The following is a 27,966-nucleotide window of genomic DNA, read 5'->3' as shown; positions in this document are numbered from 1 at the left end:
CCACTCTACACACTCAGGTGAAAAATTTCTTAAAAAGTCAAGAAACAAAAAACCATAAAATCTGTAATAGCCAACAATATACAAAGTTTCAAATATAAAATTGTGACTTGTATAGTTTGTTGTTTTCATCTTCTCACAAGAGTAAATTAAAAGAACCACACATCACTGAACTTCTACACAAGCTTCTTGTGTTTCAATGTCATTTATTGAGGAGTGAATGAGATACTGTCAGACATGCCAAAGAGACTTCACATTCAAGGGCTGGAAGCTGAACAGCTTTCCTCATCGAGTCACTGTACAGTTGTTTTTTGGGAATCGAAAAGTGCGATCAATGAGGTCCTCATGCTCGATGTTTGTCTTCAGTTTTTCATCTTTTGATCTACTACCTTGTTGGGCAGAAGGACAGTTTCTACCCTACAAAGACTCACACTCCAATTAATACAATTAACACTAGATGTAGAGAAACGTTTATCTGTTATAACGTACATCTACTGCTGAAGGTCTTATGTCTAATGAGAAAATTCAACTTGTTTCCCTTTCACCATCATATGGATGGCTGATACCGTTAGAAAAATACTCTTCAGTGCTATTGTAGGGTTTACAGGAAACTTCTTTCATATTGTGGGATAGAAACCGATTTAAACTCCGTTCTGAAAGAATGCTTCCTCCTGCTGCCACTGCCTGTAGGTTGCAGAAGAAATGCCTACACGCACTACAGTTCTGGTTTTACTCAGAAAAGAAACAAAAGAAACCTAAACAATAGGGTAAACGTTTATTTGGAGTTAGTTTTCTTGCAGATGATAATTAAGGCCCTTCAAGCAGAGTTCAGGAGCTCCTGTATGGCTGCCTGTTGATCTGCATTGAGCTGTGATATGCATTCTGTCCACAGTCCTCCAGATGTCTAGAAAAAAAATGAGAAGCGGTTTTTATGCAGGCTGAAAGTGTCCAAGGCACATCCTAAACTTTGCTATGTTTACCAAGCTCAACATTCACTCAGCTTATTTCTGTAATATACATGCCAAGGAGACTGAAATCTTCAGAGATACAGAGTGCTTGAGATGTACTCAACTCAACTTCAACTTGAGATGCTCCAAAAGGCTGAACAGCAGCAGAGTAATTGATTGGGAACTCCTGGGAACTCTCTGTAACAACTACATGGGTTGACAAATGACACTCCAATGTTAACCACAGCCTAAACCATTCGCACTGAAGTTAAAAGACCAATGTTCAGGCAAAACTGAACCATGCCTCTTCCACATGAGTGCTTTGGGCACTGGTGCAGCAGTAACACACTCAGAGCTTCGAGGTGAGCACTGGGATTATAGCATGATGTGCTACATGTTAGGTGTGCAAAATTCTATTGCCAACACAGGGCATAGCTCTTAGTGAAAGGAAAGGTCAGTTGCTTCCCAGAGAGAACTGCACAGCATCTGCCTGGGTAAATGTGAACCCTTTACCTGTGCTACCACAGACCTCAGCTGAGACATTAGCTTTTAAAGTCACCATGAGTAAGGACTATTCTAATGGCACCAGAAAGTGCTGAATATTAATCAAGATTGAGGAAAAAGTATTTATTCACTTATCAATAGAAACTGGAAGCAATAGGCACCCTGCTTTCTTTAGGACAATGACAGGGAAAAAAATTCCAGGTGAGTGACTTTAGGTCTTTAGACTGGCTTTTGCAAAAACAGTATAATTCAAATAAAATTTTTTAAAAAGTTTAATTTGTATTTGGAACATTCTACATTCAGTTCAATTATAATGCTCTTTTATCAAAATTTAAAAAGCTTAAAAAATATAAAAATGGATTAAAAAATTTAAAAATAAATGCTCTCAAATGTAAGTTTGTGGGTTTACTTTTATACCATGAGGCATTTTAGACTCTTAATGTATGATGAAATACTGCAGAATTAAATGCACTCCTCCAGCATTTCTGATGCACAATTAAACTGATGCTTTACACTGAAATATTTCTGGCCTGAAAATACCTAGGCCAAGAAGCTTACATTCAATTCCAATAATGACCATGTTGCTCATGTCAGACACTGGCAATAAAACAGCTTACTCAGATAATTTAAAAAAAGAAAAAAGTCTCCTGGAATCTGGGAAGCAGGCGCTTGTTAGCAACTACACAACCTTGAAAACTCCTATCATAGTATAAAACTCTTACAGTCAGTAAGCGTATAAAAGTCTTACAGCTCTACTAAAGTAAAAATATTATGTGTGAAGAGAAATACGATTGGTAACACTGTGCTAAAATTGTATTTTTTAAAATATATTACTTTAAGATTTTTTTTTTCTCCTCAATCTGAAGGTAAATCATTCAGCCACCGCTGAAGATCTTTTCTCATATTAATGTTCTTATCAATCCTGGCCAAAACCAGACGTCGCTGTCCACAACTAATCTATACATGTGTGTGCCACTGTATTGTTAAAAAAATAAACCTGGATGATTTGAGGTTAAGTGAACAAATGCATTAGGTAAACCCTAATACAAAGGTCCATTCCCAGACTTTAAGTACTAACAGGAAGGATTCGTATCTGTCAGACAGAATCTAGAGTACTCACACTACTTTCTCTTTGAAACTTGGCTCAATTTCCTTCTCTTTATGCCTTCAGAATTTTAACAACTTTTTCTACCCAGCAAAATGGATCTCTCAGGCTGATACACTCATATAAGTGAATCCTTTTTAATATCAAGTGTCCCTAAAATTCTTGAACCTGAATTTTACCAAAGCAGGTCAGGAATAAAGGCCAATAATTGAAGATCTGCTGCTCTAAATCCTCCATGCTTTTTTATGAACAAGATTCTTACCAGGCACGTTCCTTTCTCTCATTAGTACTACATCCACCCAAGAACATTTGGCCCTGGAGCAGATCTGCACTATGAGCACTATCACTTATAGCACTGTAGAGAAGTGCTGTTTAAGTACCTGGACATCCCCATCATCATTAAATTACTCATTCTGGCATAAAGGAAGTGAACCTCTGGGCAGTTACCCAAAGGCAGGGAAAATATCGAACCTATATTTGCACTGGATTGAAAAGGGGGGTAGTAAAATAACTTGTGGTTTGCACTCATTCTCTAACAAAGAACCCAAGCTGCTGCTGTACTAGAAAGTCACCACAGGATGCTGGTGACCCTTACAAGAACCGCATGTTGGATCTAATGCTGCAGTACAGTTCACTGATAAAAGGACATGCAGATTTCTCTCCACATTCTAATTTCTCACTCAGGAAAAAAAAAAATCACAAAAAAAACTAACACTGGTTCACACATTAACCATCTGGCTGCATGACAGTTACAGTTATTTTATCCAAGTACAAACGTCACCCAGTTTTATCATTAATCATTCAAGGAACATCCAAGGATCTCCAAGATCACTGGTTGAACCATTATTCTCTAAGGAGATAGGGCTCTCAAAACTGGTTTAACAGTTTAGTTCCTTCTGCAAACAGATTCTAAATGTTCCCTCTATAGTTAAGCAAGCATTTATTTACCTGCACTTGGCGAACAACATTAGCCAGCCGCTTGGTACATGGATCTTCATGTTTGATAGCTTCATGGATTTCACCATCCGCAATTATACCAAGTATTCTGGGAAGGTTGGAATTGTTGGGACCAAGGACAATTGGGTTATTGCTGTTACAAAAGATACATTGCAAAGGAATCAAGGTTTATCTAAAAATAATGTAAACACTTTACACGCAAGTGAAGTGATTTTGAATGATCTTATCCTAAAGCTGCTTATTTAGGTTTAAGTTTCACACAGCTGAATAAGTATGCACAGCTTTGTTGCCTGCTGACAGCATGTTCCCCCTTCTGTTAATATTTAACCAGCTGATTCTTCACTCAGCCTAAACTTTATCAGGAAGAAGGTCTGAACTTTACAGAATGGCTGAGTTCCATGCAGATGGAACTTTAAATAGTGTGACAGAAATACCCTGCCTAAAAGGACTTACTCCTCTCTCTGTGCCTCCCAGGATGCTGTGTTACTGGTGTCAGGAGCGTCAGTAATGTCAGCTCTCTGCCAGCACTCTCCATGACACAGCAAGCAAGCAGCTCTGCTCTCTCTTTCCCAGCCAAGTGCTGGAGTGGAGGAGTATTAGCAATCAGGAATTTGTGTAGAACACATGATCTACTTCCAGCCCTGCCACCTACCAGTGCTGGAATGCAGAGGCTGTGAATGTAGGACTGGCAGAGCTTCAGGGAAGCAGGTAGCCAGGCTAAGCCACCTGCACAGAGGACAGAAGTGTGCTGGTACTGCAATTCTCCATTTCTATGCTCCTGTTTACATGCACAGCTGGCAGCTTTATTATGGTGTCTCTACACAATTGCTCTATAATCAGTCTAGGGACCTCAGTCGCCATTTTGAGACTTTGCCTTTGTAATGCACCCAGAGATACAAGGCATTCATAGAACAGAAATGACTGTAAGAAATCTAAGTTACTTCCTTTATAACTTTCTCCTAAGATATAAACACAGTGCCAGCCAGAATGTGTTTACTACATAACACCTCAGAGGCTACATTCTTTCAGTCGTTTATGAAGTGCACCACACTAGAATAACTGTTTACTTTTTCCCCTCCATTTACCTACAGCAGGGAGCACAAATCCAAAGAATAAACAGTGGGATAAGATGCTTTCAATAATTACTGAAATAATTATTAAGGGAGATAACCCTGTACAATGATTTTCTGCATATTATTTCTCTACTTCATACTTCACTTTGTTGGAAAGCAAAAAGGTGCAAAACTACTTAAAAGAAGGCTGCAAGAGCACCTATGCTGCTTTTAAGAGAAAAGACCTGATCAGTTACTGGTCCTGATATGTAAGCAGAGTATGAGAAACTTCTGAAATTTTCTGTACAAGTTTTCTGCAGATCCTTTCCCATTATGGACATATAAAACAGCTGGGATTTTTTTTTCCCAAGCCAGACACTATTTAGGACAGGAACAGCAGCTGTTTAAAAAAACAGCAGCAGTAACATCAGGGAAGGCTCGGTTCTGACATTTCAAATTATCTTCTCTGAACCATATGTAGATTAACCTCATAGCTTCTCAGTTTTGGAAGAAGAGTGCAAGGAAAGAGCATGCAAAGAGGCTTACTTTCTGCATTAGTGTGAAGACTTTGCCTTACCTCTCAAGTAAGTCACACAGATAATTGAAAGTATGAACAGCTTCTTCTTTGTCTTCATGAAGTGGAAGCCATGATAACCAGTGTGGAAGGACTTCTTCAACATTTATACAGTCAGGCTTGAACTTCATTATCTTTCCTATTGCTGAAATGCAGTTTTCTGTTGCATTGACATTCTCTTTGGCTTTGGCATCTGGTGACTGAATGACTCTCACCAGCAATGGAAGTGCCTCTAAATTGTTTAAAAAACAAGAATAAAGTTCAATGCGCAATCAAGCTATACTTTATTAATATCACAAATTCTATATGAGACAACTGAATGTATTGAAAACAGATTTTTTGTGTTCCAAGCACTAAAATCTAGTCATTCCAATATTCCACTACTTCTAGGTTCTTCTCTGCCCAATAATTACCATGTGAAAACCAAACAGCAAACAGACAAATAAAGCTCTGCAAGGAAAGAGAAGAAAACAGCTTCTGCAAAAGTTTGAATTTGCTTTAGAAGTTCAGAAGAAAATAATATTCTCATGTCTCTCAACTGGAGTTATGCAATCTAAAATGCATAAGACACTGTAGATAGCAAGCATTATCTCTTTAATTGAATATGCTCTATAAACACAGGAGGAAAAACACTGCTACAGTGACACTCACTGTGAATGTCACTCATTCATTCAATGTGAACTATAGTGCTCATCCTCAGTTTATGCCTGTTGTGGATATGTCTGTATATAAAAAAAAATAAAATACATATAAAAATATGTATGGCTGTACACATACACCACTAAAAGGTGCCCTAGGAAAAGGTCACAGGAGCAATCTCATCTGTGAATCAACTTGGCATCAAGTTTAGACCATAAAAATCAAGGAAAGGAAATGTCTTTCAAGGAGGAAAAATGCCAGTGTTCCTCCTAGGTTACTAGCAATTATATTTTTTTAATAGTCATGTGGGTAACCACATGCACACTCTTCTAAATGCACATTAATGTCACATTTTCAGCTACATGTAGAATTCCAAGCACACTACAGACAAGCAGGAACAATTGTCCTTGTGCTCTTCTGCTAAAAATAAAATGCTAAAGCTGTGAAATTCTCTATCAGCACAGTAAGCAGGTTGTGGAATTGTACAGAAAGCACACTTCAAAATAACTCTGATTACTGAGGAAGAGTGAGATCTCACACTTCTGAATTTTGATAAGTAGAAGCTTTGCAGTTCAAGAATACACAATTACAGTTTCTATATTAAGTCCACTGCATTAGATTTTTGAAGAAAGAAGCAGTTATGGAAAAACTGTTAAACATTACAGAACTACAGAAACATCAGACCTACTAACTTATGTATTGAATGAAGGATAATGATGCTGGACTATTCTCCAAAGCAGAGTTTGTTTCAGAGAGGTCTACAATGTCCAAGACAACAGTGAGTCTGCATTTTATACCTCAGGTTTTCAAGGCTGCTGAAGCTAAATCTCATCTCATCTGTATCTCACTCTCTAATACTAATGGATGACTCTGTAGGTGTGTGTGTCCTTGCAACTGTAAAATTAGGAGGGCTTCAAAATGAACCAGCACAATTTTCTCCCTACAGCCTACCAGACAAGTTTTCATCTTGTCTCTAAAACAGATCCATTCTCACATAGATATTGTGTTAGATAAACCTTAAAAAAGCCTTTTGACTTTAGAAGACCCATCTTCTATAATGTTAAGCTTTTTTCCAAGGACTGACTGCTCTGACAGCTGGCACCATCCTGTTTTGAGGTCACTGATATGATTTAGGAATAAATCCATGCAGTTGATTGATGCAATTTTCACAGGAAACAGCTAATTATATTCTTCCACCATCATAATAGAAGCAACCTTGCCAGTTGCATCAATTTTAACCTCGTATCTGCATTTAGACAGTGACTTGATTTGCTGTAGGTTTTTCTTCCATCTTATTCCTTTGCTCTTTACAAAATCTGGTTTTAGTAATGTTTGTTTCATCAGTGTAGCTCACATGTCATTTATAAGTTCTTGCTATATTCCTGGACATTTTTTAACTGACTGCCAAAAATGCTCATATCGATACCTCTGATTTTTTCTGAAGAGTATTTACATACTCTTCAAACTTGCAAAAGAACAATACTCCAGTGCTATATATCAACCAGTAAAGAAAATGTTAGAAATAAAAGCTCACAGACATGATGTTTTTCAGAGATACAGCAAAACCTGTGGGGTACATAATGTCTCATGACATGGATTTACTTTGTTTCTAATCACAGCATATCTTCATCTATTAAAATAAATCACAAAGTTCTTTCATGTATGCACAAAAGGATTTAGAATACTTCTGAGGTGTCAGCTACTAAACTATATGCTGTAAAGCTGAAAGCTTATTTTATCTAAAATTCAACTTAAGGAAAAGCCAAGTGTCTGGGCATAATCAAATGTTATTTGTCCAAATACAAAGCGAAGGATCAAAGATGTTACAAAGTTTATGTGGGGTAAGATAAAGTGCAATTAATGAAAAATAAAATTATAGACTACAACAGATGCCAAAAAGCTCAAAAAGTTTTAAAATCAGAACTGTCTAGACAATTCTGAATTTTCATGCTCTTAATGATTCATTGCAAGGCTTCCCATACTATTTTTTCTTCCCTTTCAAAAAATCCTTATCCTGATTGTTATCTTCTAACAGTTACATTTACATTAACAATGAAAATTACAACTCTGACTGATGTAGGCAAGATTTGTGTTAATCCCTATCAGAAGATTCTTATTTTCCTACATCATCTAATTCAGCTTTCATTTAATATTCATACAAAATACATATTTTAAATACATACTTAGATGACTAATTGTTTCCTTTAAAAAATGGAAAAAACCTTTAATAAGGGATGCTCCTTAAGAGTGCAAAATTAACTTCGGTGACTGGCAAGAAGAGTGCAAGCAGACAATAATTTCTTTAAATTTAGGAAGAATCTGAAGTTTCAAATAAATTTGAAACATTCAGAAAGAAAGAAGACAGTGTTTCTGATAAGAACTATCACATTCATTTCACTTCTTTACAGAAATTGGCTCTTTTTTATATAATCAGAAAGCAGAGAGCCTACAAATCATATTCTAGGCTATTTCTTAATATAGGTCTCTTGCGTAGTTTTTCCAGACATACAAAAGCTTTTGCATTAATATGTAGCCACATCAATATTAGTAAAAAAGCATCTATGAGACAGCTGTGTATCAAAAAGTTGTTTCTTATGAAATTCGCATTTGCATGCCAGATCATATTTTAAAAAAAGAATATATAAACCAAATTTGGTAATCAGTCAGTGATACAACAGAAATATACTAAGCAGAACAACAATAAAAGCCTGAGGAACTCGGGTACTTTATCAATCCATCACCACAGGTAATACTGGCAATCTGTGTCACTGCCAAGGGGTAGAGACTCACCAGCCAGAAGGTGAGCCATCGTTACTCCTTCCCCCAACCCCAGATTTAGTTTGGTCGGCAGTGGGTCCGTACCTGGGCAGACGGGCCGGTAGCTGTCCCCGCCGAACTGTGCCATCACTCCCACTCCGTAGGCAGCCGCCTGCCGCACCTCGGGGCTGCTGTCACACACCGACTCCAGCATGGGCCTCAGGAAGTACTCGGCGTACTTGAACGAGGCGGGGCTGCAGTGCTCCACCACATCGTCAAAAATGCACAGCCCCCACTGCCGGTCTGCCCACGGCCGATGTGGACACTGCGGAACAAACACCCAGCAGCTGAGACACCTTGAAATTACTGTACAGACAACGATTATCTCAACAACAAGCACAGGAACACAACGACTATATCAACAACAAGCACAGGTGGCCTAAGACTTCTGTTAAAATCTTCACGGATTAAATTCAATCCTAAAACCATGTAATTTGTGGTAGTGATCATTCCAGCAATACCATGAACAAAACAAAACCCAGGTGTCCATCTTTGCACCTCTATTTCACACTCCATTACATATATCACTCTCAATTTTTCCCCATGACTTTGCAACACTTTTTTGTCCCTCCTCTTGAAATCCATTTTTGAGATACTGGACAGTCTCAAGGAAATTGAATTTCTCAAAACAGTTGTGTGTGTCAATGATCCTGGATCTTGCAACATAGATTTTAAGTAGCACAGCAGCAACCCTGCTCAAAAAGAATAGGGTAACAACTCTATCCTTGGTCTAGAATAATTCCATTTTGTAAATCAGTAATTGCAATATTCTATCTACCAAGTTTTCTAAGACTTCAGCATGGCAGGCATATTAACACATCAGAAAATATAACTAAATTTAAATTAAAGGAAAACAAGGTACTTACAATTAGGTTGACAATTAGTGGGAGTAACCTTTCAAACCATGGCAGTACCTTCTCCTTGTAACTACTGAATATTGAGTGCAAAATGTCCGATACTTTAGTCAAAATATAAATGTCACTGTCATCCTGAAAGGAAAAGGATACAGTTCACATGAAAACTAACAATCTTTAACAGTGTGGAACTCACATGAAGTGCTAAGACATCTAAACTAACAGAATAAAGTTGGTTTATGATTATTTTTTTTTGTAAAACCAATTTTATTAAGTTCACTAATTTTTAATTTTTTGTCTAATTGCAAAATGATGGAATAACAAAATGATTTGGGGTGGAAGGCACCTTAAAGGCATTTAGTTCCAAACTCCCTGCCATGGGCAGGAATACTTCCCACTAGACCAGGTTGCTCAGAGCTCCATCCACCCTGGCCCTGATCATTCCCAGGAATGGGGTATCCAAATCCTTCTCTAGGGAACATATTCCAGGGTCTCAAGGGACATCACTAGTTACTATCATGTGGCTATTGAGGCACTGAATGGGACATTTTTAACATGGCCATGCAGTCAATTCCTTACCTGCTGAATTAATCAAATATGGATCTCTTTAAATTAGTGACAAGGATGTTGTGTGGGACCCTCCTAAAGGGTCAAGAAAGATGTCAAGATGGATTACATCAGTTGTTCTTCCTTCATCTATCAATACATTCACTCCATCACAGAACCCACTAAACTAATCAGGCACGATTTGCATTTTGAAAGCTATATAAGCTGTCTCTAATCACCTCCCTGTCTTCCGCAGCTGCCAGGAAAATGTGTTCAATGATTGTAGTGGGCACAGAGTGAGACTGACTGGTAGTTCCAGGAGTCCTCCTTTTCACCCTTATTAAAAATATAAAGTCAATTGCTAGAACTCAGTTGCCTAAGACTTGCAGGTTTGTTTCAGGGACAGAAAAATCAGATCAAGACAAAACTGTCTTGTGCAAATTTACTGCTTCAATGGCTCCCTTACTGGTTCAACTGGTTCCCTTTACAGAAGGCAAAAGGCCTTCTTCCTCTTCTGTACCTCAGAGGTACCACAAGAAGCTTTTATGAAAAAGTAAATGGCTAACTGCCTTTGTGAAAAAGATTGTGGCAAAAAATACAAGTATTATTCTCCTCCTCTTGTTGTTCATATTAATTTTTCACCTTGCCCAATTGATGCATCAAACTGGTCAAATAAAGAACCTTACCTCAGAGCTATCTATTCAAATTATATCTGCTTGAGATATGAGGTGAGGATTATTCCCTGGACACACTTATGCTGGAAAAGTCTTTGTTTTACAGCAACTTCTGTTGTACTCAGTACAGTCCCTTTAACCAGTTTAACAGGCAGGGAAAACAGTACAGCTAGTTTCTGGTCCCTAGTGACCTACACCTTTCTCACCTTCTGGTAACAAACTATAACTATTTCTTGTGCAACAGGCAGCTTCCCACAACTGCATATTTAAACCCTTCCGAGCAAGCCATCCTGCATCATCAAGGCCCAACTCAAGCAGGAACCCTGGAACATGCACACAATGACATTAAGACGTAGAGAACTGCTGCAGCACACAAGGTCCACCTAGCCTGGTACTGCCCATTGGCCAACAGCTGATAACAGATGCTTGGGGAAGAGAGTATAACTCCTGCTTTGTGTATGCCTTGTGCTCTCTACCAAATCAGCAGTTTAGTTACTGCTGAAGTGAGGGCTGGATCTGAAACTACTGTTTGAATAACTTTCATGACTTCTATGCTTCTTGTATCTCTGCTGTCTTGAGATAAGGGCTACATAAACATACTGAGATCAAAGGCATATATCCAAATGTTACTCATTATGGCAAGTAATGTCCTCATCCCACCCCTCCTTTCACAGGGTAATGCAGATAAGTTCTTCTACAGACTTTACAGAAAAACCAGCAAACATTAGAACATTTTAAAAAAATACCTTGCAACTCTGTTGGGTAGGGACTCAGCTTTTCTGAAACTGCTGCCTGCTTGCATTTTCTCTCAGTACAGAGTGACACATAGCAAATAAATGGGTCTTGGAGGCCACAAAAATCTATCCTCTTAAATGCTGGCCTAATTCTAAAAAGCCTAAAAAGCAACTCAAGAACCACACTGTTATTTAAGACAGTATTTGCAGATGGGTGTATGACTTCTGGAGTCTGCATTCAGGTCAAACATGTGATCAAGCTTCATACCTGCACTGTGCAGCAAAAAAAAAAATTCTTAGTTCTTAAAGTCACTGAGGATTCTTTGTCTCATGTTATAAGCAGCAGTCAGACATTATTACCCTCTCTCTCTATTAATAATGATTTAATAAAATTATTGTATCTCTTCTACAATCATCTCCACTTTAAACTGTTAACTCACTTTGGTACCCTAGAGTGTAAGTACTTAAGTAGTCACTTTGGTATTCTCTCATAAGCAAACACATGATGGCATCTGTTTATCCTGTTCCTCTTTTCTGATACTGTTTTTGGGCTATTCTTTCTGAGACAGGCTCCTGACATGACACCCCAGATGTCTTGGATCAGAGGTCTTGAGGCCCTAGGTTAAGAGCCACGCAGCTTGCAAGGCTCAAAGAAAAACCAAGTCAGCAAGGCTAGACCCAAGGGACAACCTCATTGCAGTCACGACTTCCTCACTGGGGGAAGAGGAGGTGCAGGCACTGATATCTTCTCTGTGGTGACCAGTGACAGGACCAATATGAATGGCCTCAAGTTGTGTCAGCAAACGTTTTGGTTGGGTATTAGAAAAAGGTTCTTCCCCCAGAGGGTGACTGGGCACTGGAACAGGCTCTCCAGGGAAGTGGTCACAGCACCAGCCTGAGAGAGCCCAAGAAGTGTTTGGACAGTGCTCTCAGGCACAGGGTGTGATTCTTGGGATGCCCTGTGCAGGGGGAGGAGATGGAGTAGATGATCCTTGTGGGTCCCTTCCCATTCAGCTTATTCAGTAATTAAATAGTCTGTTGTCAAATCTGTACCAGTGTTAATGTCATCCAAGAATTGTTTGAGCAGATGAAGAGCTCATGTCCTGAACTTCTTGCTTCAGTGTATCAGACAGGGAAACCTTTCATATTGTCTTAATTCACAAATGTAGAGTGACCCATTTCTTACTGAAAGTTTTGAAGGACAGTGGTAACAAGATTCTTCTGTGAAGAAATAATTCTGAGGATGCACTATGCCCTAAATAAGTAGGAAGCATATTTGGGCAATATTTTCATCCTGGGGCTTGATGAGCAGAAAAACTCTTCAAACTAACTTACTTCATCTTGCAATGACTCTTCTACTTGTTCATCATAGTCTTCATCTTGTCTTTTCACTAAATTAAAAAAAAAAATTATATCACTACCTTTCTATAAGTGCATAAGAAGCCTGTGAAAGGAAAAAATTAAGCAGAACTAAATTTAGAAAACAGGAAACAGTAACTGAAGATGCAACAGGAATTCTTCATTTTTAAGAAGCTTCCAAAAAATTTCACAAAAAGGGAAGAAGTACAGGACAGCTCAGTTTATGAATGTGTAAAAATGCACACAAACACACCAGCTTGTCCACAAAGACAAGAAAAGTGCTTAGAAATGAAAAACTACTATTGCTTTGAGAAAACTGCAAAGACTTTAGATTAAAAAAATCCACAGAAATTTTAACACCATTGATGTGCACTGTCTTTCCAATAAACCTGTCCATTGATTTTTGATTTTATAGTATTGCTGGAAATGATGCCATCTTCACGCTCCAAGAGTTTACAAATACAACTCCTGGACGCTGTTTCACAGAGTTCACAGTCCAATTACTTTACATAAACATACAAATCAATGAAATGTCAAGTTTTTTTCTGTGTTCAGAAATAATTAGAAATTCTGCTTTAAAGAACAGCCACATCGTATCTTAACAGGATTAGTGTTAACTTACCCTGTCTTAATTCTTGATTTTTAAAGTGCTCTTCTAGTTTTTCTTTCAGTATTCCTCCAAGCTCTTCAAAGTGTTCGTTGTTAAGGCATCCATCTCCCATTACCTCAATGCACTTGTGAAATAAAACAACCAGTTTTTCAGCTTTAGAATTTAACATGAGCAGTCTAAGAGAAATCTAAGCACACAAATATTAATACATGCTCTGGATCACAAGCAGGAATAATATTAGAACAGTCATACTGTAATCAATGCTCAAATTATACAAGGCATAGTACAACTGTACTATGTACTAATTCATACCCATAATTTCACTTGCTCGTGGTTAAAATGAAGACATTTGGCAGCGATTTTAGGTTAATACTTCGGTAGTCTTGCAAAACAAAATACAACTTTTCCCATCAGCTTTAACAACATTTATAGTCACAACAAATCTCCTGTAGAGTAAGCCTTGCATTTATTCGAGCCATTTAAAGGAACTCCAAACATGTCCCTTCTTATTTCAAAAAGCAAACAGTACATACACCATGAAATCTATAATGTTACCTTTGCAAAAGAATGCATGATTTCTGAGAGGACATCAGACTCTGGCTCCGTCCCAATGGCTTTGATGAGAGCATCACACATGAAGTGCCACATCTGTGTGAGGTACTCCGGCCCACGAACCCTGGCACATTCAAGAAGGAGGGGCATTGACTCCGCAGCTGCCACCCGGACACGTGTCATTATTAAGGAAATACAGCAATCAACACCAACAAAGTGCTTAGAATTTAGGACCCCACCACTAGAACAAAGTTCTTAGTTTTCTACCCAAGTAGTTTCATTACAATCCATGCATTTGATTTCTTAATTAGATATAGATTAAATCATAGGAAAATTACACTCTCTGCTGTTTAGAAGTGGCTTCAACCCTTCCAGAAGGTATCAGGCCATGACAGAAAAGCTGTTCAAGTTCTCCTCTGCTTTGTTACACAAACATAACATTTTGGACTATTACTTATTTAGAGGGAAACTAGGGGGAAAAATAGGAATACATTCCCTAAAATAGGGTGTGTAAGCCAGCATTCTAGGAAACCATTTCTGCTATAAAGTCACAGACTATTTTAACAGTAACACTTTCAATTAATTTAGGAAAACAGCAAACACAATTTTGATTCTAAGTTTCTGTATTCACAGTGGAATTTGTTAACAGGATATCATCATGGAAATAGAACTTCAACAAGGGAACCATCAGCTTTACAACTTGCTCTGTGTATTCCACAAATCCTTCTTTCAGCTCTTTTGCATAGCAAACCTGAAAAATAGAGCACAGATATGCCTCTTTTACAGGAAAACACTTATATTTTTCAAATATGTAAAGGTGAGAGGGAGATTGTTAAAAGTGCAAGGGTTTTTAAACTTATTTTAAAAAACACACAGTAATCCATTTGCCTTCCCCCTCAACTGTGGTAATTTGAGAAACCATGATAGCAGCATGAATTCTCATTCTTAGGGCATGCATGTATTTTTCAAACCAAATTTCAAAACAGCAATATTTGCAAAAAGGAACTACTTTTTAACATATCAAATTCCTTATGTTTTGCTAACAAAGGAAAATAATCGTGAATTTTAAAAATTTTAAGCTCCTAACTAAATAAACCATTTTAAATAAAATGAACCACGCACAACTAAGTGCCTGTAATCCAAACTAAGCACTATCACCCAAAAATCTCTTTCACATGAGACAAAAAAAGAGCATTTTGGTTACATATTTTGGCTTCAGACTCGATTGACCAGAAACACATAGATCATCAAAACCATTGTATTACTCACCAGCATCTGGCATGCAGTTGATTTTTCTTCAAGGCCTGCAGTTTTAATTCCAAAACTCTGCTGATCGCCTATGCTTACAAATTCCCAACCATCATCATCACTCATATTCTCCATATCTTGTGCTGTTGTATAGAGGGGAGGAAAAATAATCTAAAAGTGCTACAAAATAATTTATTTCAGTATACTTTTCAAGCAAAACATCATCTTAAACCTACTGTCTAAAAGAGCTACTTCAGGTTTAATGGATGCAGTCTTCATTAAAGGTCCCATGACAACAGGAAGGTATTGCTGAAATTCTTTTCCAAGAATTTTACACATTCTGGCCCATGCAGAGATCATGTAAGAAATCTAGAAAAGAGAAGGCAAAAAATTTCATGTCCCACATTTTATTGTAATACATACCTAAAAGAAAAACATAAAGGAAATACATTACACAATAGGACTTCTGAAAAGAATTTGTCAGTAGTCCATAAAGCTTATTTCAAAGAACAGTAATCTAATATTCAATCCACATAAAAATGCATCTTCAAAAGACATCCCAAGTCTAACAACACCTTGACAACACCTCTGATTGAAAGTAGCTATACATGTAAAAATGTGACAGTATTAAGATTCATTATGGCATGGCAAGTGTCTGTTCTAAAAATTATTTTTTTTTTCTGAAGTATTTCCCAGATTTAAACAATACTGTCAAGCCACATTCCTGAAAATGGTAAAATAGAGCAACAATTAAAAAAGGGTGCAGTACTATGTTTTCAGAGGAGTATTTGTTTTCAAATGTACAAGTTAAAATAGCTCTCTGCTCATTAGAACAGCTGCATTACAAGTCTTGTTGATCTATTTATAAGAAGGTGACAGCAAGATCAAATTTCTTCTGCAAATATAGGTCCTGGAAGTCTCATTTCCTAACCACACTTCTGTGAAAGATTCTAGGGCCATCTCAATGTCAAGTTTTGTAAGACAGGCTGGAAAATTAGCCTGAAGGGCCAGGGAGGGAACAGAAACATTATGTATACAAGGAACATTTTTAACACTTACGAGCTATAAAGACATAATTTTAACATACCTGTGGATCATCATCTTCTAGATCACTGAAGTCTGTCTGTGTCTTCAGTAATAACTGCATTACATCTGATGCATCCTGCATAAACTAGATAAAGGAAACAACTATGTTTTAAAAGCAAATTAAGATGCTATTTCTTAGAGACTTAAATTAAACTTTTTCAGGCATCCACATATAAGACTATACTAAGTTGCCTTTGAACTGCATACATTTTGCCCCTGATACTGCCTAAATGAGTTGCCATATCATTTCTCCTAAGGCAAAAAAAACCTCAAAGGAAGAAAAAAAATTCTTGCTTTCAATATTTTTCAGTGTGACAAGAATTACTTAAGCTATAATAAGATTCCATCGCAAATTCTGAACCTAAGCAGCAACACAGTCACCTCAGAAACTGCAACAAAGACAAGCACAGAAATCAGCAACAATATAGCTGTACGTTTAACAAGTGATTATATTAATTCAGTGCTAATACCACAAAAAACAAAGTCAGTTAAAATATATTTAGACCATTATATAAAGTCTAAGCTTACCTTTTCTTTGCCAACAGCAAGACCAATTAGACTGATGCATTCAATAGTCTTTCCTCGTAAAAGTCTTAATTCCTTCTGAACAGCATTTTCAACAATGTGTTTTAAGGAGGGCATAAATAAATCATAGTAGGGAACAAACTTCTCCTCTACTGTATCTGCAACTGATGCAATTGAAGTCACAACTTGCTCCAAAACCAGCTTAGTGCCTTTCTGTATCAACTTGGAAAGAGGAAGAATAAAGTGTTATATACTTAAAAGCATGCCAAGTGTAAAGATCTGTTCTTGCACATATGCCAATTCTCATCAGTTTAGACCAACATCAGTAGATATGTATACTGGTTCATATCTGAGGTCTTAATTCAGCTATACTTATTCTGCCTATGTGAAAGGTTACCATCCATCAGACAATTTATTCAGTGTATTATACCTCTTGTAATTTTATCACCATAATGGAATGAAGATGCTTCACTAGATTATCCAAATATGGAATAAGCAGTGACTTGGGACAATCTTCAGTGAAGTTTATGAGTGCTGCAGCTGCATGGGCTTGAACACGCTGGCTGCCTTGATCCTCCATGGTTTGTAGAAGAGCTCCTATCACCTGAAAAATAAATACTCCTTTTCAGAAAACAAGTTTCTGAAGGGGACATAATTCTACCACTTTTGTCCCTACTACTCTACTACTTGCCTTCTCATGAAATTTCTTTTGAAACCCAGGTGCAAAGTCAGTTGCCATTTGTCCAACAGCATTACAAGCGGCGTATCTTACTCTGGGATGCTGAAAAAGTATTTCCCTCCAACAGTTAACAAGCACTTGTGACAGCAGAAATGAAAACATTTTGAAATAATTGCTAGAACTATACTCACAGGATCCTGAAGGAATAGCAAAACGAAATTAACTATTTCATTTAAAATCCCCTCCATCTGCTGGTGGCAACCTTCTCCGATGGCAGAGAGTGCCATCAAGCCAGCATGCCTGTATTTCCAGTCAGCTACAGAAGAGTGAAAATGAAGTGTTATTCATTTCAAAAACTACCAAGAAACACAAAGTGAATCACCTTTTCTTTGCACGGGCTGAGGGACACAGTATGAGGCAGAGTGAAGAACAGGAGATGGAAGGGAAGTTAATGCATCTACTTGATTTGTTAAATACTTTTCCATTTTCCTCATACACACTTCAGAGATGCATAAAAAATTGAGTGTCTAATCCAGGCCAAATCCAGACCTAGAAAGAAGGATTCTTAACTGCTGATACAAGTACATACATGGTACTAATACCCGGAAACTGCATTTTAATTAAATGAGCTGACCAAGCAAACATCAGGACAGTATTTTTAGTATTTTTGTTTCCGTCTCCCCCATCTTTTTTCTGGTTTAGTATCATCAGAAGAATCCATAGCTTCCACAAGAAAAAGGTCCAATGACTCAAACAATACCTGAATTTAAAACAAATAAATGACTGGTGCTAAACTTTTCAGCAGTCTTCTCAAGGCTGTATGAACAGTAACATTCCACTTAGAATGTAAACTTTCCCCATATCCAAGCCGTATTAGTTTATTCTCAGGGTAGTGGGTATTGTTGAAATGCATCTTTCATGCCCCTTTTTTTTTAGCAACATGTGAGAAACTCAAATTTCTTTTCTTTCTTTTTTTTTTTTTTTTAAGGCTTTCTCTGTGCTAGAAATCATTTGGATTACAGAAGAGAAAAAAACCCGAAGGAATAGACAGGTTTACCAAATGATCTGTGGGAAAGGCATGTTAGAAAACTTATCTCCCAAAACAGTGCAATATGTCATTATTGCTAGTAAGATATTACATTCCTGGAATGAAGAACATCACAGTTCAGAGCAGTAGAATCCTGACACTCAAGCTTCTGTCTGACCAGGATGTGATGAAGTATCATCTTGACAGAAGGTACAACAGAAAAGCAGCAGTTTATTTTGTTCTATTTCAGTTCATTAGATGTTCCTAGTTAAGTCTACACCTCCTGACACTGCATTACTGTTAGCACGTATTCCAAACTTGAAATAAATGAATCTACAAAACAAAACACAATCTTCTTTGGACCATCTGGTGATCCAATTGAAGCTCCAAAGTCTTAAATTATTATTTCAATAAACATTCGTAAGAAAGAGGGGATAGGAGAAGGGACAGCTAAACTTCTGAGGGTACTGTCAATGTTTTAATCTAAGTGTCTTCATCTTTCCTCCCAAGCCTGTACCAGTGAGAGCTTCCAATCCAAACAATATCTTCTGCATTCCCCTTCTCCAAAGAGTATTAGTGGTTATGGACAGCTCTGACCCACAAGAAAACAAGCATCAGGTGTGAACTGCATGACCTCCCCTTCACAGGAGTCAGGTCTTCCAGTGACTAGACTCCACACTTATCTGAATGTACTACAAAATTAGCTAGTTCCTAGCCTAGAAGCTACCAACACTGGGTCAGGTTAGTTCATTTCATTAATAAAACTTTCTTTATTAAAAAAACCCTTTAATTCCAAACAGACTTCCCAAGTGCTCACACACAGCAGGTGCTACCTTGAGTAGCTCTCTGTTCCATATCCAAAATACTAACAGCCTTTTCTGGACTGGGTTTTAAACCATGAAGGCAGAAATAGCACCCAGAACTTCTGTGTTTTCTTCTACTCCAAAGGTTCAAACCAGAGGTCCAGTGAAAGCATGTGAAAGCAATGCTCAGTATTTTTTTTGAATCATTGGCTGAGCAGGCATTACAGGTATTTTAAGAGGAAAAGAAGCATACTAAACAACCAGTAAGAATACATAGAAACACCTAGTGAAACAGGTATTAAAATCAGCATACCAAATAGACAGACAGCCTACCAATGACCACTGCCCATCAAAATCCAGGGGGAATAAACAACGAGATTTCCTCTATGAACTGTAACATATTAAAATTTCACTTAAATTCAGCACTTCTGAAGAAGCAAGAACACTGAGCTACAGAAAAGAGATGGCACATTAGACAAATTTAAGGTACTGTGAGGGTCTTTTTAGGAATTTACAGAGAATATTTTGAAATAGAAAAACACCAAGTCTTCCCTTATTTTTATGTAATTCCCAGTGTTTACAAAAAATTATTTTTTATGACATCTCTGCTCAGCTGTCCATGTACCAGAACAAATGTTGTAATGCATTCTATGTAAGTTTAATAAATCAGTCTAAGAGAAGAAATTCACAGCATTTACAGTTTTTGCTGCTGACATCAAAAGTGGAAATGTATAATAACATATCAAGTAGCTAAAGATGAAGACTTAAAGAGATATTGAAGTTCTTGGAAAGGATAGCATTGTTAAAAAATAATAAAAGAAAATGCAGTTACTTACGATTCTGAAGCATTTGCATAATATGTTCTTTAATCATAGGCAAAACAAGTTTCCCTCCAAGGCCACATGCCATCCTGTCCAGCGCACTCTCACCCGCCACTGCATTGCTAAATATTGATTACACAAATATCAGTGGTTTGATATCTACAATAAAACAAGCAGTCCAATAGAATGCTCTTCCCTGCAGTTCTAGTCTTCAAACTTTTGCCATCTGAAAACATGAGCCTCTTTAAGTAAATAAACCATACACAAATCTAAAAACACACACACACCAGTCATAAAATAGTTATTTACTATGCACTGGAATATTTGTTATCTGCAGGCCACTGATTAAGTCTACTACCAAAGAAACTTGGTCTTACTAGCTTACTAGTCTTACTAAGTCCAAAGGTACAGACTGAATTTCACAGCAGTTACGTTCTGTGTAACTAGAAAGCTTAAACTGAATTTGCAATGAATGAAGCAATTTGCCATTGCCTTTTTGTCACAAGAACATAAACCAGTTCACACTTGCTATGAGTCAGGTGAACCAGCAGAATTCAAACTTTGGGACACAAAAGACCATTCTTGTACGGCTGCACTCAGTAGCATGGTCTCTTGTCAATGACTCAGGCAGAAAACATCCAGTCCAAGTGAGGAATTTGTGACTTGGTGAGTTACAGAACTTAGAATAGCCCAACATTATCTAAGCAAAGTGATTTGTTCCCCCAACGGAATTATTCCCTACACAAAAAAGCAAGAAAGTTTCCAGGACACAGATAACCACTGTTACAGTCTGGGTATGGTTGTGAGTATAGTAACTCAAGGTTAATACAGTCCATCCTAGACACCCATGATGATGAAAAAGCTGAGTAAGACTTCAGAAAGGGATCAATCTCACCCTTCTTTAAAGTTTCAGTCAGCTGGGTCGGAAACATGTCTTCAAATTATTATGCTTGAATCCCCAAGTCTCAAAAACAAACCATAAATAATCTAGAAACTCACATGTTGTGACCAAAGGTGATTGTGAAAAGATGTTAACAGCATTGTATTTGTTCCTCAGATTAGCCATGTTCAAATAAACAAACACATCACCAACAGGACAATAGAGCATGGGCACACAAGGTTAAAACTGGAGCAAACTCACTGAAGTTAGCAGCAGCTTTCATCTCAAATTCCATTCCTTAAACTTTCTTCCCACCAGTAATTCACACATTCAGTTTCAAGAAATAAAGATAGTTTATCTCAGAAAAAAGACCACACATCTCCCTCTAATGTTCACAAGACCTTTCCCAAGAAAATAGGAAGTCATATTAATCTTTTCCTCCTTCAGAATTCCACTCCTTTATGAAGTTGGAGCAACAAAAAACTGGAAATGCTAAAGTATTCCCTGCTGCTTTTGCATGGGCTGACTCATATCCCCCTTCATCAGATCTGAACACACTCTAACTAGGGCGCAGCCTGATGGTCATTAGCCTGTTCCTGGGACTGCACAAAAATTTCAGTGTTTTTATGAGCTACAAAGTCTCAAGCACCAGGAGATGTTAGCACACACATCAGCCACTGAGCTCTCCACAAAGGTGAGCTTCAGTGGTGGGGAGCACATAGCAGCACTAGGAGTGACCCTGCTAAAAGAAAAACTGCCCTCTCACACGCAATCACCAGAGACCAGCTCCTGTCCCGAGGTTAGTGTCTAAGCCTCAAGCTCTCCTATTACTTCGAGGACCACAGGAGCTCCTTCAGGCTAGGGTTGTTGAGTGTAACTTGTTTTCTGATCTATGCTCACTCTACTCGTGACTTCTAACAAAAAGGAAAATTTTCATGACAAAATCCATAGGCAGCTAAGCTGTATTTAGAAGAACAAAGTTACTCTGCTGACAATAAAGAGAAAATGGCATGCCTCAAGTGCATGATTCAGCATACTTACTAAGCTGCCTAAAGCAAGCCATCTGAATAAATTTCCACACCCTGAAAGGATTGATAAGAATATGAACTTGAATATTCTATTCCCCCTTAAAATTTTATTGACTGAACAAGATTCACATACTTAACAAACCTGAATGCAGTGGTGGTGTCTGACACCTGCATAGCAGAATTTCGACACTGAGGAAACAGGTTAAAAGGGTATAGTCTACTTACTATGTGAGGGAGAGAAGAAAGGACAGCTCACTTTCAATTTCATAATCGAAGGGAACTAAAAATATTATTTCAAGTAAGGCAAAGATTAAACTGATTATTGCATAATTTCCTATGCATCAGTTCTACAGGTGTTCTTACATGCCTGCTATCTATTAGAAATTACTTTACAGCTCAGGGTAAAGGAATATCTCTTCTACTGTCTATTTTCCTGTGAAGATTTCGAAGTGTTCTGAGATAAATTGTCTCAAAACACTAATTACATCTCAGTCCAGATGAGCCAGGTATCTCAAAGAAGTGTCTAGACTGGTAAATGAACATCCATGTCTTTACAGAAATGTGGAGATAGTTACCTCCTACACCTATTTCTGCTTTCTTCCACCTAACCCTAACAGTAGCTGGACAAGAACAAATGTAACAGGATGCTGAACACAAACTGCTATTTTAGTAAAAAGTTGGAGCAAGCTACAAAGCATATAGGAATAAGCAAATCCAAACTACTGGACATCTTTAAATCTTTCTTGCCTAACACAAACAAGATAAGCTACTGCTAGCCATACCAAGGGATGTAAAATAATAGCAAAATTGTAGTATTTCTGCATGAGGTGAAATCCAACAACAAATTCTGCCATGCATGATGGCATCCTTCCAAAGGCATCTTTTTTCCAAAACAATGCATTTTCAAGGGCACAGATGCAGAAAAATACAAAGACATTGGTTGAGGATGATTAAACAGGTATATGCTTCAACTTGGCTTCCAGCTAACTTCAGGATTAGCCCTCAATTTAGAGGATTAGGAGGCGCTGACTTCTGAACTGAGTAGTATAAATGACAAAAAGGCCAAAAGCTAAAGGCTTTGAAAAGTTACAACACTAGAAAAGAGCAAACACAGGGACATGCAACTTGTCTCATTACATTATTATTACTGAAATAATTTACTTCCTTGCTGATCACTACCTAAGTAACCTACATATAAACTGCTCATGACTGAAGGAACAAAATTACAAGTTATTTGAATAAAGAAAAAGCAATGCACTACAGTCATTTGCATGCTGCACTTTAAGTGTGCCTTTAGCCACAGCCTTGATAACAAATTGAAACAACTGGTTTCATAATTACCTGTCAAAATCATCATCTGCAAGCTCATCTGCATTTGCCCAATCTTCATCTTCTTCCAAGTCAACCATCATTGCTAACATCTGAGGAACTGGAAAAAAAAAAGTTTTAAACTCAGTCTGATCTCTTAAAATAGATCCTCAATTAACAAGTATGTATTTCGAGTTTTCTCCTTTCAAGAATTGTGAAGAAAACCAGTTTTTCTTCCAGTAGCAGATGGCCAGGTCTGTCAAACTGCATCAGCCAATAATCCAAAATGCTCTGTGACTCCAAAAAGTCATGTCAATGTTTGTTGTTACTAACAAACAAGGCTGAGAACAAACTCTCATCTAATGTGCTCTGGCCATCATTATATCTAGAACCTACAATATCTTGTTTCTTCTTTATGTTTTGCATGAATGTGGCTGCCAGTAAGTGTAGTTTCACAAAGAGTTTTTTTAAAAAATGTAGAGCGTGCATAGAAATTTCAACATTGTCCCAACAAGCCTCAAAATTACTGCCAACATATAGATGCTTACAAACAAGTTAAGCACAGTTAAGACAGATTCTTATCAGAGCAATTCTTATCTCTCTGCAATCCTGTGAGCTTAAGAAGGGAGGTCTGAATCCAAGTGGATTCCTGAGCAGCTAACTGGCACACAGGACACACACTCCTTAACCAGCACTGTGCTCAGTAAAACCAACACAAGATGACAATTTTGACTAAGTCCCCGTTCTAACTGTATCAAGTGATTTAGCAACTTCCCAGTTGAATGAAACAAGAAAGCCATTTAAACAAAGACACAAAGCCAAAACAAAAGCAATCCTTCTTCCCTACCTTTTTATCATTCCCTGAATACAACTGCTTTACCAGTTCTGCAAAATAAATTCTGTTCTCCTCAATGATATATTAATAATAAGACTAATTTTACTATAAATTGTGAATAAAAGGCACTTCATTCCCATACGATGCTTTATCTTAATAGAAATATTTCATTCCTAAACTAGCAACCCAAAATAATAGGAATACATTCTTAAGAGGTACTTCTCTTCCGAACAAATAAGAAGTTTATAATGATGTGGGATCAGCAAGTGTCAGGCATTAATAATTCCAACAAGCAACAAGAAGGAGTGAAAATAGAGTGGTTTGAAAATTCATAGATTTAAAAATATATTCTAAAGGATCTCTTCTTTAAAAAACTATTCTTCTAGCAAACAAAACTTCTCATCAATATTTTAAACACTTCAGCCAAGCAGCTCCAGTTTACAACATTTTCCAACAGAAGTTTTATGATTTTAGTGACATCCACACAACTTTTTTCAGGCTAAGCAACAGCAAAATTGTAGTGTTTTTGAGCTGAGCAGACTGCAAAAGTTGCCTTTTATGCAAGTTTCGGAAAAAAGTGCAAGAATTTAGACAAACACAAATGTGGCAGGGAGGGAAAAGCAGGCTACACTGCTCTGTCAGTGCCCTGATCTAGTCAAATAAAGGGTTTAAAAGGCAAAGAAACACCAGTCCAAACATCGTTGATGCCAGGGCTGCCCAGAAGACATTTATTTTTACCATTTCAAATAATAGTGCATGATTTAAAAAGTGCCTCTTCAAAGACTTTACCATCCACATGTTAAATAAACTAATTAGATTATTTCTATGTATTTATACCAGCATCTGATGCTTTAATTTACATCTTTAACTCACCACTGATGCTCAACATGCATGCTGAATTCCTTCAGTCTTGACTTGCCAGCACCACAGAATATCTGGCCTACATACCAAACTCCAAACTTAGAACTTCAGAACTAAATGCCTTTTTTTTTTTCGTTACAGTAAAATATTCCAAAGCCAGCAGAAAAGCATGCAAGTAGTGTTTTCCTTGGAAACATCTAATAAGAGTCCACTGCATTTTTATTCAAATTTTTGGTGCTGCATAGGCACTGATTAATTCATGAAGAGTCATAATAAGAACGGGGTTACTCCATTAGGTGACACAGAATTGAGTTTTCTTTAAGTTACGAGCACCAGCAAACTCTGAGTTAGATGTGGTTTTGCCACTGACCGGCAGCAAACTAAATTTAATACTGTAAAGGACAACCTTTTCAACAAAGAAAATGAGAAAAATACTCACTGGCTTGTGCAATAATATTTGTATGCTTCCTCAGCATAGCAGCAGCAGTTTCTGACAAGGCCACAATTACTTCAAGTGCCAACTGACGCTGCATGTTACTGAGACTGGCATCTGCACACAGCTACAACCCAAAACATTAGAGTAAGTGGTTAGAACAGAAGTTTTGGGGTGGAAAAATGATTCTTAATAAAACATTCCTAGCTTTACCTTCAGAGTTAGTTGCAAAGTAGCTTCTAAATGCGGTCGTAAATACTTAGGAACAGAATCTGCAATTTCTACAAGGGATTTCAGAACAGAATCATCATTTTGGTAGCAGGAATCATTTAGAGCCTATAAAAAAAAAAAGATGGAGATTAGATAAAAAAAACAAACAACATGATGAATAGGACCAGAGTTGCAGCAGGAATTGCATTAATTGTATTCTTGTTTCTCTGAACAGTCTCATTTAGTATCAGTAGCTAAGTAGCCAAAGCCTGAGGCCACAAGAACTGACCAGAGTAAATTTTTTCTTAACACCAATGCTTCTAACAATGTACTAGCTGATTCCAGCAGATACAAGCAGAATGAAAAATATAAAAAGCAAGCAGACAATTCCAAGAGAATGAAGTAACTTCATCAGATCAGTCCTGCAACAGTGAAAACCAGTAAGAAATCAAGAGACCACCAACCAGAAGTAAGCAGCTGGGGACTGGGCCATCAGTGGCACATGTACAATTGAGAGACATGAATTGGGGTAGGGGTCCCTCTCTAGAGGCACCAAGCTGTAACAGCTCAAGCTGTAACTTGAGAACTAATGGAATACAATTAATTAGAAGCCTTCACTCAAACTTTCAGCAGGATGCCAGAGTCAGACCCTGCTATGGTGACCTGTGTACATAAATCCATAAAAGGATACTATGCAGCATCCAAAACTACAAGTTTCCTACAACTAAGCCATGGCTCACAGTGTTCAAATCTAACACTGCAGACAACCAGAAAGAATTAAGGTCACACATCAGAGGCTGCAACATGCAAAACCACTGAGTTCTGACAACAACCTCAAAATCCATTTAAAAGAAAGTAACTCTGCCCAAAAGAAGGTAAATTAGCCTAACTCCTCTTTTGCCTGTTACATGAGAAAAGTTTTGAATAGCTTATGCTTATAAACACCAGGAACCACAAGATTAAAGAGTTTTTTTCCAGACATCCCTCGAGAGCCACCAAATTAAAGCAGACCTTTAAGCCTTCAGTCACAGACGTGGAAAAGAGAAAAAGAAATCAAGCTTTTTGTATCTATCTTTCCTAACCCATATCCACATTCTGAGAAGTAATTTAAAACTTACTTTTAACTGATCAGGATGATATTTTAGTGCCAAAATAGAACACTGTTACTCAATGGTGTTAGCATCTAGAAGTAAACAAAACTCCAAAGAAAAAAGTCTTTACTTTCACTTCTGAGGTTTTGAAAGGAATTTTCATTAGCAAAGTATTTTATGTCTTCCTGATGTTGAAGCATTTTTTTGAATTAAGTGATTTTTAATATTTAAGTCTAGAATTCAACATTTTTGGTAATGGCACTTTATAATCCACACTTTCAAAACAGAAACAGCACTTTTTAGTACTAGAAATGTTCTGGAAAAAATACGGGGAAAGAAATAAATTTGTCATGGTTAAAGCCTTTTGGTCTAATAGCTACAACATCCTTTGGCTCTCTCAAATGACAATGTAACATTTACTGGAGTTCTCTGCAAAACTGTATTTTATACCCATTGCAACTCTAACAATTTTTTCAAGCAAGACTGGTTTTCTAAAGAAAACAGCTTAAAGTGAAAAGTGAGTCCTACAAGACTGACACTTTTCTGTAGTATCAAACAATGTCCAAGGAAGTCAGTGAGGTTCTATCTGCTTTTACCTCCCTTTGCAAGAGAAAGCTTTGGGCAAAAGTTTCAACTGCCAGTTTTAAAAGTTCAACTTCCAGCATAACCATTTTAGATCTTGTACTGAAAGGACTGATATGCCAAGTCAGAATTTTATTTTTAGCTTTTTTACCGCATCAGTATTTCAACAAAATTAATTTCAACAGCAACAAAAAAAGCATCCAACTGTCTCCAAAGGTCAGTCACCACTATTCTAACACATTCCTATTTATAAACTCGGATCTTCATATCCATCTTGTGTTACCACAGCCAGAAAATCTAGTTCTTCTTGCGGTAAGTACTTTAAAAAGACAGATTTCATAACACAGCTCTGTGCTGTATTTGCAAAAGAAAGCTTGAAAATGTGAGCCAACTGCATATGTTGCTACAGTGTCTAGGTAGTGCAACAGTGGCATTGAAAGTTACAGCACAGAGAGGTCTATTAGCCCAAAACCCACTATTTAAGTGCCACACTTAAAGGTATCCAGACAAAAGGTATGACCACCTCAAAAACCCTGCCTCACCCCCACTTACACAGTACTGTGTAGCCAAGGTCCTTTCAGACAGTTACAACTTCTAAACACCGAAACTGTTACTGGCAAAGGCACAG

At 37.5% G+C, this 27,966-nt stretch overlaps 1 protein-coding gene across 1 annotated transcript in view; it reads right to left on the bottom strand.

The window, feature by feature from the left end:
* Nucleotides 1-753: 753 nt before the first annotated feature.
* Nucleotides 754-27,966, bottom strand: part of IPO5 (importin 5) — a 40,910-nt gene continuing 13,697 nt past the window's right edge. Inside the window, exons 7-26 of the mRNA XM_062514860.1 lie at nt 25,669-25,791; nt 25,462-25,582; nt 23,360-23,447; nt 20,126-20,232; nt 17,651-17,775; nt 17,472-17,561; nt 17,211-17,384; nt 16,784-17,002; nt 16,257-16,340; nt 15,406-15,538; nt 15,191-15,312; nt 14,576-14,672; nt 13,925-14,097; nt 13,382-13,493; nt 12,736-12,791; nt 9,459-9,581; nt 8,638-8,857; nt 5,140-5,368; nt 3,502-3,643; nt 754-901 (exon numbers count right to left, since the gene is read on the bottom strand). Coding sequence (XP_062370844.1) covers nt 815-901; nt 3,502-3,643; nt 5,140-5,368; nt 8,638-8,857; nt 9,459-9,581; nt 12,736-12,791; nt 13,382-13,493; nt 13,925-14,097; nt 14,576-14,672; nt 15,191-15,312; nt 15,406-15,538; nt 16,257-16,340; nt 16,784-17,002; nt 17,211-17,384; nt 17,472-17,561; nt 17,651-17,775; nt 20,126-20,232; nt 23,360-23,447; nt 25,462-25,582; nt 25,669-25,791 — 2,625 coding nt within the window. The 3' untranslated portion in view covers nt 754-814. The remainder of the gene's footprint in view (nt 902-3,501; nt 3,644-5,139; nt 5,369-8,637; nt 8,858-9,458; nt 9,582-12,735; nt 12,792-13,381; nt 13,494-13,924; nt 14,098-14,575; nt 14,673-15,190; nt 15,313-15,405; nt 15,539-16,256; nt 16,341-16,783; nt 17,003-17,210; nt 17,385-17,471; nt 17,562-17,650; nt 17,776-20,125; nt 20,233-23,359; nt 23,448-25,461; nt 25,583-25,668; nt 25,792-27,966) is intronic.

The sequence above is a fragment of the Cinclus cinclus genome, chromosome 2, assembly GCF_963662255.1.
Source record: "Cinclus cinclus chromosome 2, bCinCin1.1, whole genome shotgun sequence".
NCBI classification, from domain to species: Eukaryota; Metazoa; Chordata; class Aves; order Passeriformes; family Cinclidae; genus Cinclus; species Cinclus cinclus.
Note: the sequence above shows the minus strand (reverse complement) of the source record. Positions and strands in the feature narration are given on the sequence as shown.